Consider the following 12,042-nt stretch of genomic DNA (forward strand, 5'->3'; position numbering starts at 1 on the left):
GGCCAAGGCGGCCCATGGATCCTCTACTAATGTGCTGACAGTTCCCCCCCCCCTCCCACCCCCACCCCAGGGGAAACACACGAGCATCTCCAGGTTGTTGGCAGACCTTCCTATTTACGGCTGGAGAGGAAGCTAGCATGAGCTGGACTTGAACTCACAGCGACCGCATCGGTGAGAGGCTCCTGGGTCATTACGATTTCCGCATTTACAGCGGTAGCGGAACTAGTGAAAAGGCGATTCAAGTCTGCGTCTTTATTGGTGTGGAGCCAATCGAGCCATATTGAGAGCAACGCTGGCCAGGGCCTTGGTAAAAGGACACACTTGGGTTATGTGTTCACGTGTACATGTATTTCTAAGGGATTGTAAAATCGACATGCTTTCGTAATACTTCTTTTATGAACAGGACGAATTTCTTTGAATCACTAATCCCAAATAAAATAATAACAGTATTCTTTTCCAAAACATTTACCGGCTTATGGGGAATATTCGTATCTAACTGTCGATGGTCAGCAGTTCCAGGTTTCGGCTCTGTACGGTTTGTATAAATTATATTGGTAATATTAAGGGTAGGTACAGAAAAAGAAGAAAAAGCGAAACAACTTATTTATTTATTTATTTAGTGTTTTACGCCGTGCTCAAGAATATTTCACTTATATGACGGTGGTCAGCAGCGCAGTAGTCAAGAAAACCACGATCAGAATCAGCGGGAATGAGGTAATGTCCATCGACGACTCTGATGTGTTTCATTGCCACGGCGACTTATGGCTGACCAAAAACGAACGGAGGAATGCGGCCTACCAAGGCATTGGCAGCGAAAACATGCTTAAACTTCGAGTCGGAGCGGAGGGCGCAAGTAACGACGATGCTAGAGAAAAAGCCATCGCTCGCGCCTTTGTCAGCCGGTTCCACATCCCGCTAGACTTTGAGCTTCTAGATAGCCACATGCCATTCTACCAGAGTGCCTTGGCCGACCGACTGGAGTACGAACTGACGTTCAATGATTACAGCCGGGTCATCCTAGAAAACAGGCGATGACGACGTGACTTACACCATCGACAACATCAGCCTGGAGTTCGATATGGTCACTGATGAGGAGCTCGCTAGACAGATCCACACCCAGTTTGCCGGGGGCGTCTCCATTCTGTATGATCGCGTCTTCGGGTCTGATACTCTCTGGAACATAAACCTAAACACGCCCGCGAGATCAGTGAAGGGCATGCTCATGCTGTTCGAGACTAAAGGAACCCAGTGGGGGAGGAAGTCGGAATACCTCTACAACCCAAAGGTCACCAAAGTAGAAGTCACAATAGAAGGGGTCCCCAATCCGTTGTACAGCCAGGGCATGCGGGCGTACTAGCAATGGGACGAGGTCCAGAGGTTCTTCGCCAGCTCACCCCTTAAGAAGCGGGACCCTGAGGTGGCCAGGGTCGTAAAAGACTTAGGCCTGGCAGACGTCTCCCTGGAAGAGTTCTTGACGCACAAGCACGCCTTCTGACTTGACCTTCGGCCAAGCGACGATGACGAGCTGCATGGCCGTGGGAGGCGCGTTCTGAACGCCAGCGAGGGGATTACGATACAGGTGACAAAAGAGAGAGAAGATCCCGGCGTGTTGAACGTATATCTCTATGTGATCATGGACGCCAAGCTGCACATCCAGAATGGTAGATTCGTTAGCGCGCTTTATTGATGACGCCTACTGCGCGATTATCTGTGGGCAGACTAACTGCGGCAAAACAGTCTTCGTGCTGGACCTGCTTCAGGGCCCTTTCCGCGGTTTCTTTCATCACATTGTGGTCCTGTGCCCCACTCGTAAGCATAACGAGGCGTACCGGCGGCGATGGATACGGTTTGACGCTGAGGTCTATTGTTTTGATCCCGGCGAGCGGCTCAACGAATGCCTGAGAGCCTTCTACAGATTGTTCGAGGGGGAGCCCACACTATACATAATCGATGATTGTAGCGCGTTGGAGGTGATGAAGAAGAAACAAAAAATGCTGTCATTCATGGCTTTCTCGGGCCGTCATGCAAAGCAAAGCGTCTGGGTCCTCACTCAGAAATACAACGCCGTCCTCAAAGACTTTCGCGAGCAGACAAGATGGGTGGCTTTATTCCACTGCAAACATCGGCACTCGTTCAACGAATGCCTGGAGGAGAACCACATCATCGAGGCCGAGAGCGAAAAGGCAGAGGTTCGACAGAAGCTCAAGAACAATCCGCATTCTAAGCTCCTGCTAATGACTGATACGCCCGCTACATCTAAGATTATATATTAGACGTAGTCGCCCCTACGTATTAATCAAGGATACCGACGAGCTTATAGACGAGATTCTGGGCGCAGAGGAGGAGGAGCCCAGCCACAGCCAACAGCCCAGCCAACATGCACAGCAGCTCAGGATAGGCTGGCGGCACTTGCGGTGGGTGGGCAGGTCAAGCCATATCTGGGAAAAGACGTAACAGCCGCTGAGATCGACGCCATGAGCGACGAAGACGTTGAAAGGCTGCACTCCCGGTACGAGGCTAAGCTCGGTGCGCGGATGGTTAACGGTCTCGGAGGTATGTTCTTTAGATCATATGTAAGGACGGCCAGCTGGCTCCTACCAATCCCACCCGAGAATCGACCAAGGCTCATGGCACAGCTCGCCACCGACCCATTTGTTGAACAGGCGCTTAGCAGTGCTAGCTGCTGGCTATACTACTGCTATGGGAAGTATTTGGCACCGTTAACCATGGCGCTGACCACTACTGAGCACTGCTCATTTAAACACCACCCCTGTCTTAGAAATGATGATCCAGAGGAATATGATTACAACGAATCCGGAAGGCCCGAAGGAAGTGGAGGGGGTGACATTCCTACGAATGACGGCCCTGCGAAGAATCCCCAAAAAGTAGGTGCGGGTCGAGCGGGTGCTGCAGCGTAAAAGGCCAAGGCTGAAAAGCTCAAGGACGAGCTTTGCAAGGCAAATGTTGCTTTGCTTACTGATTCCACAAAGAAAGAGCCGAAGGAACCGGATTCTACGAAGGAACCGGATTGTACGAAGGAACCGGATTCTACGAAGGCACCCGGCTGGAGGGTGCCCCTGGCATTATTAGGCGTTGGCAGCCTTACATTGCTAGTGTTGCTACGAGGTGCAGATATTACGCCGCATGCAGCGCAGCAAGAAAAGAATCTCCATTTTGAATATACTTCGCTACCCTTTCTATATAGAGCAGCATGTCTACTCTACCCGGTGACGGAAAAGTGCTAGTCAACGCGGTCTACCACGCCGCTGTGGTCTCTCTCCTGGCTACTGGGTACGCTCGTCTCGGCCAGATGTTCCTGAAAGGAGCCCTCCCGAAGCTGGACTTAACATTCCGTGACGTTGGCATGGTCATTGCAGATGTAGGCCTGGCCATGTTTTCAAAGGACCTGCTAATTAAACAAGGGCTCCTTCCTCCCAATATAATCAAGTAGTAATGGCCTCCATCGCAATGATGTTGGGCGGCGCCCTCGTAAACGCTTTGGTCTTCAGTGGGAGCGGCTATATGTTTTCAATACTGAGGAGTTCCGGTGTTTACGAAGAGCTTAGGCGCCATGACCGCCTTGTAGAGCAGCTCCAAGCCGCCCAGCAAAAATGGGCCCGAAAGCGCACTGAGCGCTTGGACTGGATCAACGATGAACTCCGCCGCCAGGGACACGCTGTCCATACGTTCCGGGATGTCGACGCTGCAATCCGCGAGTATTCTAGGGTCACGGGCAAAACTCTTACACGCGACGCGCTGCTGGGCACAGAGCCACAGCTCTCCGATTTCTATGTGCCTAGTGAAGATCAAAAAAAACCGCGAGATAACCTTCGTCATCCTGGGAATGTGTGTGGTTGGGGGTGTGAGTTACGGAATCGCAAAACTCACCAAGTAATCCGAACTGACTGTGCCGCCATCGAGCTCCTCGCCAGGCACGATCTGAGGTGCGCGCGACAATCTTTTTCGTCGCAAATCTGTTAGAGGGCTACTAGAATACCTTGATGACATGGCTAGTAAAGTGTCTGTCCGCCTGGCAAATATCTACTACAGCCCTCGTGGGTACTGGAAGGGTCACGCGGCCATGCAGAAACTTGCCACTGCGGCTAAAGTCTCCGAAGATGTGGTCCGGGCCTGGCTGAAAAAGCAGGCTATCTGGCAGATATACCTGCCTCATCCCCGAAAAATACCGAGGCCTATGTTCGATGTTTCCACGCCGAATAACATCCACCAAGCCGATCTTCTATTTCTACCACATGATCGGCGAGGCCGGAAGCTGTATAAGTACGCGCTGACAGTTGTTGATGTCGCTTCTCGCTACAAGGAGGCGGAACCTCTGGTTACTAAAGATTCCAAAGAAGTCGCTGATGCTCTCTCTCTCGCATTTACAAGCGGGGATCCCTTCGATGGCCGAAGCTTCTCCAAGTTGACCCTGGGTTCGAGTTTATGGGTGCGGTGAGCCAACTGCTGGCCAAACACGATGTCACAGTCCGCCGAGGCCGCGTGGATATCCACCGAGACAAGGCATAGTGGAGCGTTTCAACCGTACTCTGGCTGAGCGGCTCTTTGGACATCAGTACGCCCAGGAGATGCACCTCCCTCCCGCACATCGGTCTACCTAATGGGTGGCTCGGCTGCCCTCTGTTGTGGCCGCTCTGAATAACGAGACAACAAAACTGATCGGTAAAAAGCCGCAAGACGCCATCAAGGCAAAAGGGGTGCCCCATAAGCCTTCCTCGGCGGTTCCAGGTCGTCCCGTTGGACTTAATGAGCGGAAGATCCCCGAGGGTGTTGGCGTTCGTTATCTCTATCAGCCTGGAGAGCTGGAGGGCGGCCGCCGTCGCGCGACTGATCCTGTCTGGTCTCTAGACATATATCGGCTTAGGCGCTCTGTCACAAAGCCTAATGAACCCGTGCTGTATTATCTAGACGATACGTCGGATGGCCCGCGACGGGAATTCGTTCGTGAGGAGTTGCTTATAGTGCCTCCCGATACTCAGCTTCCCCCGGATGGGGTCCTACGGTAGTTCATTGATGTCCCATTCTACCGTCAAGGAGGCGCATAGCCATAAGCCCAGGTGTGGACACCATCTTCGGCGATCCAGCGCTTACTATCGAAGGGGGACAGCGAGACCTTATTCAGGTGCTGCCCAGAGATATGGTGGCGCTCTGATCGCAGCACGTCCATACCGTCTCGGAAGATCTTTTTCTCGAAGAGGGCCTCTTTGTAGTGCTTATGGCGGATGCGCTTTTCCACAACTTCCATTTTCACGACCTTGGTCTTCTTAATGTTGGCTCCACCTTCCTCCAGAATGGAGTACATCTTGGGGCGCAGATCAATGTATTCGGCGATCGGCCGCCCTGCGCACTCGTCCTTCATTTTCCCCAAGAACTTCATATTTGCTACGCTCTGCAGGGGGTGGTCTTGTGGGTAATCTGAGGTGTCGTACAGGTTTGCATTCTCAGCCATATCCCTATAAACATCCTCAGTCTGACTCTCGAGTAGCAGACTATCCGTGTCAGTATAGAGGAGCTGGCAGCGCTCTCCCTACTGGGCCTTCATGTGGTTGTAGTAGAAGTCGTACATCAGGTGTTTTGAGAGATCTAGCATGCTCATGCCCACGTAGATAGGTCGGTTTAGGACTAGACGGGTCTTGTGCATCTGAATCGCTGCGAGGTCATCATCAAATATGTTTGCCCGTGCGAAGTTCGAGCTGGCTATCAAGCGTCGGATCTTGTCGTCTTCTCCAGAGCGTACCAGCTTGACGTCCACAGGCTTCCAACGATTCTCCATGGTTTTTTCGAAGACCGATTTGTTCATTACCTTGTACAGGTCCTTCTCGAATTTACTCGCGGCTGTTTTTCGGAGCTCGGTGTTCATCCTGATATAGGGTTCCATCCAAGGGCTCTGGGTGAATCTCAGGGCCTGGTGAACCTTTGTCAGGTGCATTCCCAGAGATAGATACAGCTGTAGGTTCCGGTAGTGCAGGCCTTTTTGGTCAGACCCTCGAAGTCGGCATATATGTAGGTAGCTGAAGGTAGCCGGTAGCTGTTTGTGGTGGTTCTGAAAGGTGAACTTGTTTTCCCCCTCCTGGGGCATTTCCACCCTCACCGCCGTCTGGCCAATCCCTCGGCATTCGGGTTTATGCGCCTCGAGCAGGTCCTCCCTTGTGTAGCCGTGTAGGCAGCGCTCGCAGAAGTTTTTGCGATTTGGCGCCTTACTTTCTTGGAACAGGAGAGGGTTGATATCTTTTATCCATGTATAATGGAATTTGCCTGCTTTCCCAATCAGCAGCAGATTTATTCGGGGCGTGTCGCCGGGTTGCTTGCTGAGACGATGCACGATCACACCCTTGTTCGACCCGAACACGTTGATGGTGAGGTCGTTCTTTTCCTCCATTTTAGGGATCTGAGAGATAGGCGTGGGGGTGTCGATCCCCCCAAAGTCAAGACCATCATTGATGGGATACTTTGTTGGTCTCTGAGGATGCCCGGCGGCTGAAAATAAGGCAGACCGGAGTGCCCATGGGAAGCAGTTGTCGTCTTTGTTCTTCACATTGATGATTGCTTTCTTGTTAGTCACAGCTGCAGGTAGGGGGATGTAGGACCCACCTCTCAGCGGTTGATGCCTTGCAATCTCAAGCCAGAGTGTTTGCACGCTATTGACAACCCACCCTGACTCTCGCTGTGTCCAATTTTCCAGCACCTCCTGGATAGTGGGGAAGGCCCTATCTACTGGGCTGGTATACTCTTCACTGCCATCGGCGTTGCCCTTTTGCAACTGAACCCTGAGGCCTAGTTGGAACTTAACCCCGTTGAGTGCCAGGATCTCTTCTTCTAGCTTCTGGCGAATAATGGCTCGAATTTCTTCTAAGAAGGCTACTGGGTCCGTCCAAACACCTTCGGGCACGTACATCTGCCAGACCCGGAGGAGATTCCTTATAACCCTGCCGGTGTTAATAAATTCTAGTTTCTTTTCGCCTAGCAATTCATCCAACTCCTCGTTACTGAGGAGGTTCTTGTCGTCTTGCTTCAACACCTCGTTACTGAGGGGGTTCTTGACGTCTTGCTTCAACTCCTCGTTACTTCGGGAGTTCTTGCTGTCTTGCAGCCGCTTCAACTCAGCCACAGCCGTTTTCTACCTGTCGAGGATCAGCTGCAGTTCTTCCAAGGCAATGCGGGACCGTGGGTACTTGGGCCGCACACCTAGGAGCGTCTCAAACTTCTCCCGTAGTGCTCGTGCTTTTTGATGATGTTTCATTGTACGCGCTGTTATACCAACATCATCGTTATACCTATTGACACTGATTCTCTAATAGGAAATTTCGATACCCGCCAGCCGTTTGAACTCGTCCAAGAAAGCCTTCCGCCTCCGCTGCCTTTCACACGTCTGGACATTATTATATCCGCAGGCCACGCAAAGCCGAAATCGGTTTTTAACTCCCCGGCTACAGCTAATACATGGCTGGGTGCCAGGACCCCCGCAGTACTCCCACGGACAACTCTTACCACAGAGCTCCGTGGAACCGGTGAGAAGCCACTGGCAATTATTGCGACCCTTTGGCATGTTGTTGTATTTATCGAAGTATACCTGGTGCGATGGGTATGTCTAATACTACCCCAGATGGGGCTGGGGGCCTATATTTACCAAGGGGAGGGTGTGCCAGAACCCTCCTTCCCTATGTTTATGTCTTTTCTCGAGAGGGGTCTGGGGGCCTCCATTTGCTAAATGGAGGGTGGCCCAGAACCTATACTCTGTATACTACTGCTACTGTTCACATTAAAGCTGCAGTCATAATCAGGAAAGACTTACACATGAGATTCAATGTAAAGTTGGAAGATACACGTTTACTTCTTAGATGACCACTTCTCCGAGCTTCACATCTGATGACATCACCATCCTGATAACGATCACCCCTCACCGTATAACACTGTGTGGTCAGGTACCCGTGATTGGACCCTGGCTGCGAATTCACTTTTGATATCTCTGCTGTTGATATAGCCCTGCTGTTGTTGTACCAGGAGAGAGCGGCAGCTGGACTGGACTCACTAGTGTTACATGTAAATGTCACGGTGCTGTTTTCTGTGACTGTGAGTGTGGTTCCCGATTGTCCGGAATCTGCCCGGAGCTGTACGATGTCAGGTCCGACTATATACAGGAACAAACAGGACATACATTCCGGTAAATAGAAACACAAATACCACAAAACATGGTGCCTGTATGCTTCATTTTTCCAGTAAAGGTTTTAAATATAACAGTTATCTTGACAGAATTAATCGAAATTTGGACATAATACGATATAAATGTAATCCCATGATTGTAACGGCCTAAATGTACACGCCAAATGTCTTTATGTGTAATAAAATATTGTGAAACACAAATACAGCATATATACATTACTGTGGACCTCCCTGCCAGTACCCCCAGCGTGAACTTTCCAATCGGACAAACAAGAAAGTCTCAATCCTTATATAGTAAGCATACAGTGGAGAATTTCTAACATGCCTAATTTGTTGCCCGGTAGAAAGAAAGAGAAATCAGAACGGGTTCCGAGTTCATAACAAATCTATACACCATTTTTGGTAAAGTAGAAAGACTAAATACCAATTCTGCACACTGAAGGAAAACGACGAAAAAAACAACAACATGATGTTCAGCGTTTTAATCCATTGGGATTAAACGTTGAATATCATGTTCATGGGGAAGCTCTCAGGTTTATCTTTTTAGATATCGTGATAACAAGATAACATATTTCCGGAATAAAAAAATGACCAAGTCTAAAACATATAAAATTTGGAAAAAACAGAAAAACCGATTGCTTCTGAATTCAGAATTTAACCAGGTCTTTTGCACATTAAGGGAAACTGTGCACCTGAAAAGACGTACCAGCATGGGAAGCCTTATCGTGTCCAAACGTAATACAAATGCCCGCGCACTAGTACACGTAGATACGAGGTCTATGTCAAAGGAGAATCAGCTACAAAGGAGATGTGTAAAATCTACGACGATTTACTCTTCTTGCACTGTTGTATGACAATGTAATAATAAAGTAATAATATTATGTGGACATAATTTCTGTTATTTTATCTCTGACTACATGTATATACTTTTGTGTTATTCTAGAACGGACGATGAAAGTATGAGATGTTCTATGGTGTTGGAAAATTATTTCACGATATTTTTAACACCGCCACGAGTGAGTGAGTGAGTGTGTGGGGCTCTGTCACCAGTGTCTATACGTACATAAACGTATATGGTATATACCTAGACTGTATACTGTTACGAAAAGTAATTCATACATCTGTGACGTGATTTGATAGTTTTGCTATCCTAAAACGGTGATGTCACTCAAACTCTGAGGAGATCGGCCAGGAACCCTTGGATGGTCGTGGGCCTGCACCGGGGCCTGTCTCCCACTGGAATGCTAGCCACCGTCATATAAATAAAATATTCTTGAGTGCAGCGTAAAACTCCAGTCAAATAAATAAATGTACATAAGGTCTACACAGATACACGAATATATACATACTTACGTTTACTGTATGTGTTGAACATTACACAGTGCTATAGATTTAAAGGAGTATAAAACTGTTCGACGAACAAAAGACTAAAAGGTAAAAATGTCTAAACCTACACAACACATTAAATGTTATGCTTTTCTGCTCCGTCCATCTTGACAACGTCCCGTTTTGACTCCCCTTACACACACACGTCTTCCGGTTCAGGGACGGACTGACGGTTATACTGATACTGATCTGCTGACTTCCATCGTTACCAGGGACTGTGTTTTTCTGGCCACACTCTGATGACCAGGACAGTGCTGGTTTGGGATTCCCCTTTCCCACCTGACAGGTCAAGGTCAGTTTTTGTCCAGATTCGACGGCTGTGTTGTTACCATAACCTGACAGGCGGACGCCACTCTGTGGAGGATCTATGCGAAATATATACCATTGTATATTTGACACACATACAAATTCATTAGTTGTGCTGATGGATTAAGTGTATGAGCTGAATTAGTAAGGTTACTATATATTGAAAAGGTGTGGATTGTACGGAAACTCATCTGTTGCAAACTGCGTATATCTAGTATTACGCTTGTCATTTGAGTTACAGAAAACACAGTTTGTATATCGAGTAAAGTGGTTTGTCATATCGTTAGAGGTCGAAGGAAACCCGAAATATACTAGTTGCTTCTAACATCGCTGATCTCCATGTTTCTGGTTATTGTTCAGAAGTTTTTGATATATATGTTGTGTTGTTACACTGCACAACGAACCTGCTTAACATGCATGTAATACATATTAGTATATAAGAAATGCATGATTGATATCAGCAAAAGTGGCGCCTGCTCCTTCTAAATAAACACTATAATATTAGTAGAGAGATAATTTTGAACATTCGAACATCATTGTTAAACAGGGCAAAGTTCCCCAACAAACAGAAGGAAAAAGAAATTTGCCTTCGGTTCACAATACGTGTAGCTGCATTAACACATATCAGGACACTCGTTTTACTACAACGCAGCCTTTTCCCAAAGACGGATCCCTGGACCCTGGTAAAAATTGATCCTTAGGAGGTGGTTCCGTTACAACTGTTCTTATGGATTTTCCGGAAAAGTGATCATACTTAAGCAATGTCTTTACATGGGTTGATCCAGCTCACCTGGGTATGATGATTTATTTGAGGCCAGCAAACCTTGGTCTCAAATATTATTAGCCAGCAGACAACATACATGTTTGCTATACATCGAAATTGTACCGATGCATTGAACAGCTGGTTCTCTATATATATGACTACTAACATAATATGTACAATATGATTGCTATTCAAGTGAATACTTACACTGTACATTGAGTGTGTAGACTTGTGAGCGTACAGGCTGATCCGTCACACTGTTGGAGGCGTTACAGTACAGCTCAGCTCCGTTCTCCTCGGCTCTAGTTGTAAGCGTCATTGTCCGGGTTTTGGTCTGTACCTTGCTGGAGTCTTGGTTACAGGCACGCGAGTCTAGCTCCCGGACATTACCGGGTCTCCGTATGTACGCCCTTATGCAGGCCTGGGGCTTACTAGCTGAGGTCACACAGGTTAAGTTGGTGGGTTTACCGGCTAGCACTGCATCTGGAGGGTTTGTCACGGTCACTTCAGTTACCATTACTGAGAACATGAAATATTACGCATTTTTCTTAATCCTCGAATTGATTGGTGACATTCGGAAAATATTCATAAAGGCAAATTGTCAAATTCAGGAAGTTTGAACTAAGTCAAAGTCTGTCATCTTTTCAGTTGTCTGAAACAAAACCACTCTTTATTGACAAGGTGTTGATGTCTAGACAAAGAGGGAAATACCATTCCACAGATTCAAAAAGCACACCCTTACTTGGGGTCAAATTGCAATAAACCTATCGCCCTCTGCTCTCTTGCGGAAAACGACGCAAGACTGGATTGATCGCTTGAGTATGCTTAGTGTGAGACAGCTATGCCTGCAGCACCTTTAGTTCCAAAACACAATCTCGAGAAGCCTTGAATTCTGTGTATACTCTAGCCATAATGGGCATAAATGATTTGCATCTGGACGATGACCTCTCTGCCTGTAAATACCTGTGATACAAAATATATCTGTAATATATGATATATTGTATACTGAACTTGTCTGTATGGTATGCGGAAAAATATATACTAGCCCAACTGTTATATATAAAGGATTCTTAGCACCGTACACTTGGAATCAGAATACACTGGCAGCATATTCCTATATCTGACGGCAAATTTGTCATCAAAAACCGATTGACAGATACATTTAATCTGACCAGATCTCATGACCACGTCTACATACGGTGGGTGTTCACCATAGGTTTATATGTACAAATGTGTTGTGGTACAAACATCTGCACAGCTAGCCGCATCATTTCTTATTTAAATATGGACCCGACACACCACAAATTTCTAGGCACCAATGAGGATCAACACGCCATACAAACCACTAGAAAACATATACAAAGTATACATGCAAACTTTTACTCTACACAGATCACATCTCTGCTTCA

The 12,042-nt window shown here is 47.7% G+C and overlaps 1 protein-coding gene across 1 annotated transcript; it reads right to left on the reverse strand.

The window, feature by feature from the left end:
- Positions 1–9,007: 9,007 nt before the first annotated feature.
- Positions 9,008–11,150, reverse strand: LOC135481493 (nephrin-like). Its single transcript, XM_064761311.1, has 3 exons — positions 10,841–11,150; positions 9,633–9,929; positions 9,008–9,021 (listed from the first exon to the last, which is right to left on the reverse strand). The coding sequence occupies exons 1-3, from the start codon at positions 11,148–11,150 to the stop codon at positions 9,008–9,010; spliced, it is 621 nt and encodes a 206-aa protein (XP_064617381.1).
- Positions 11,151–12,042: the final 892 nt, after the last annotated feature.

Source organism: Liolophura sinensis, unplaced genomic scaffold (assembly GCF_032854445.1).
Source record: "Liolophura sinensis isolate JHLJ2023 unplaced genomic scaffold, CUHK_Ljap_v2 scaffold_172, whole genome shotgun sequence".
NCBI lineage: Eukaryota > Metazoa > Mollusca > Polyplacophora > Chitonida > Chitonidae > Liolophura > Liolophura sinensis.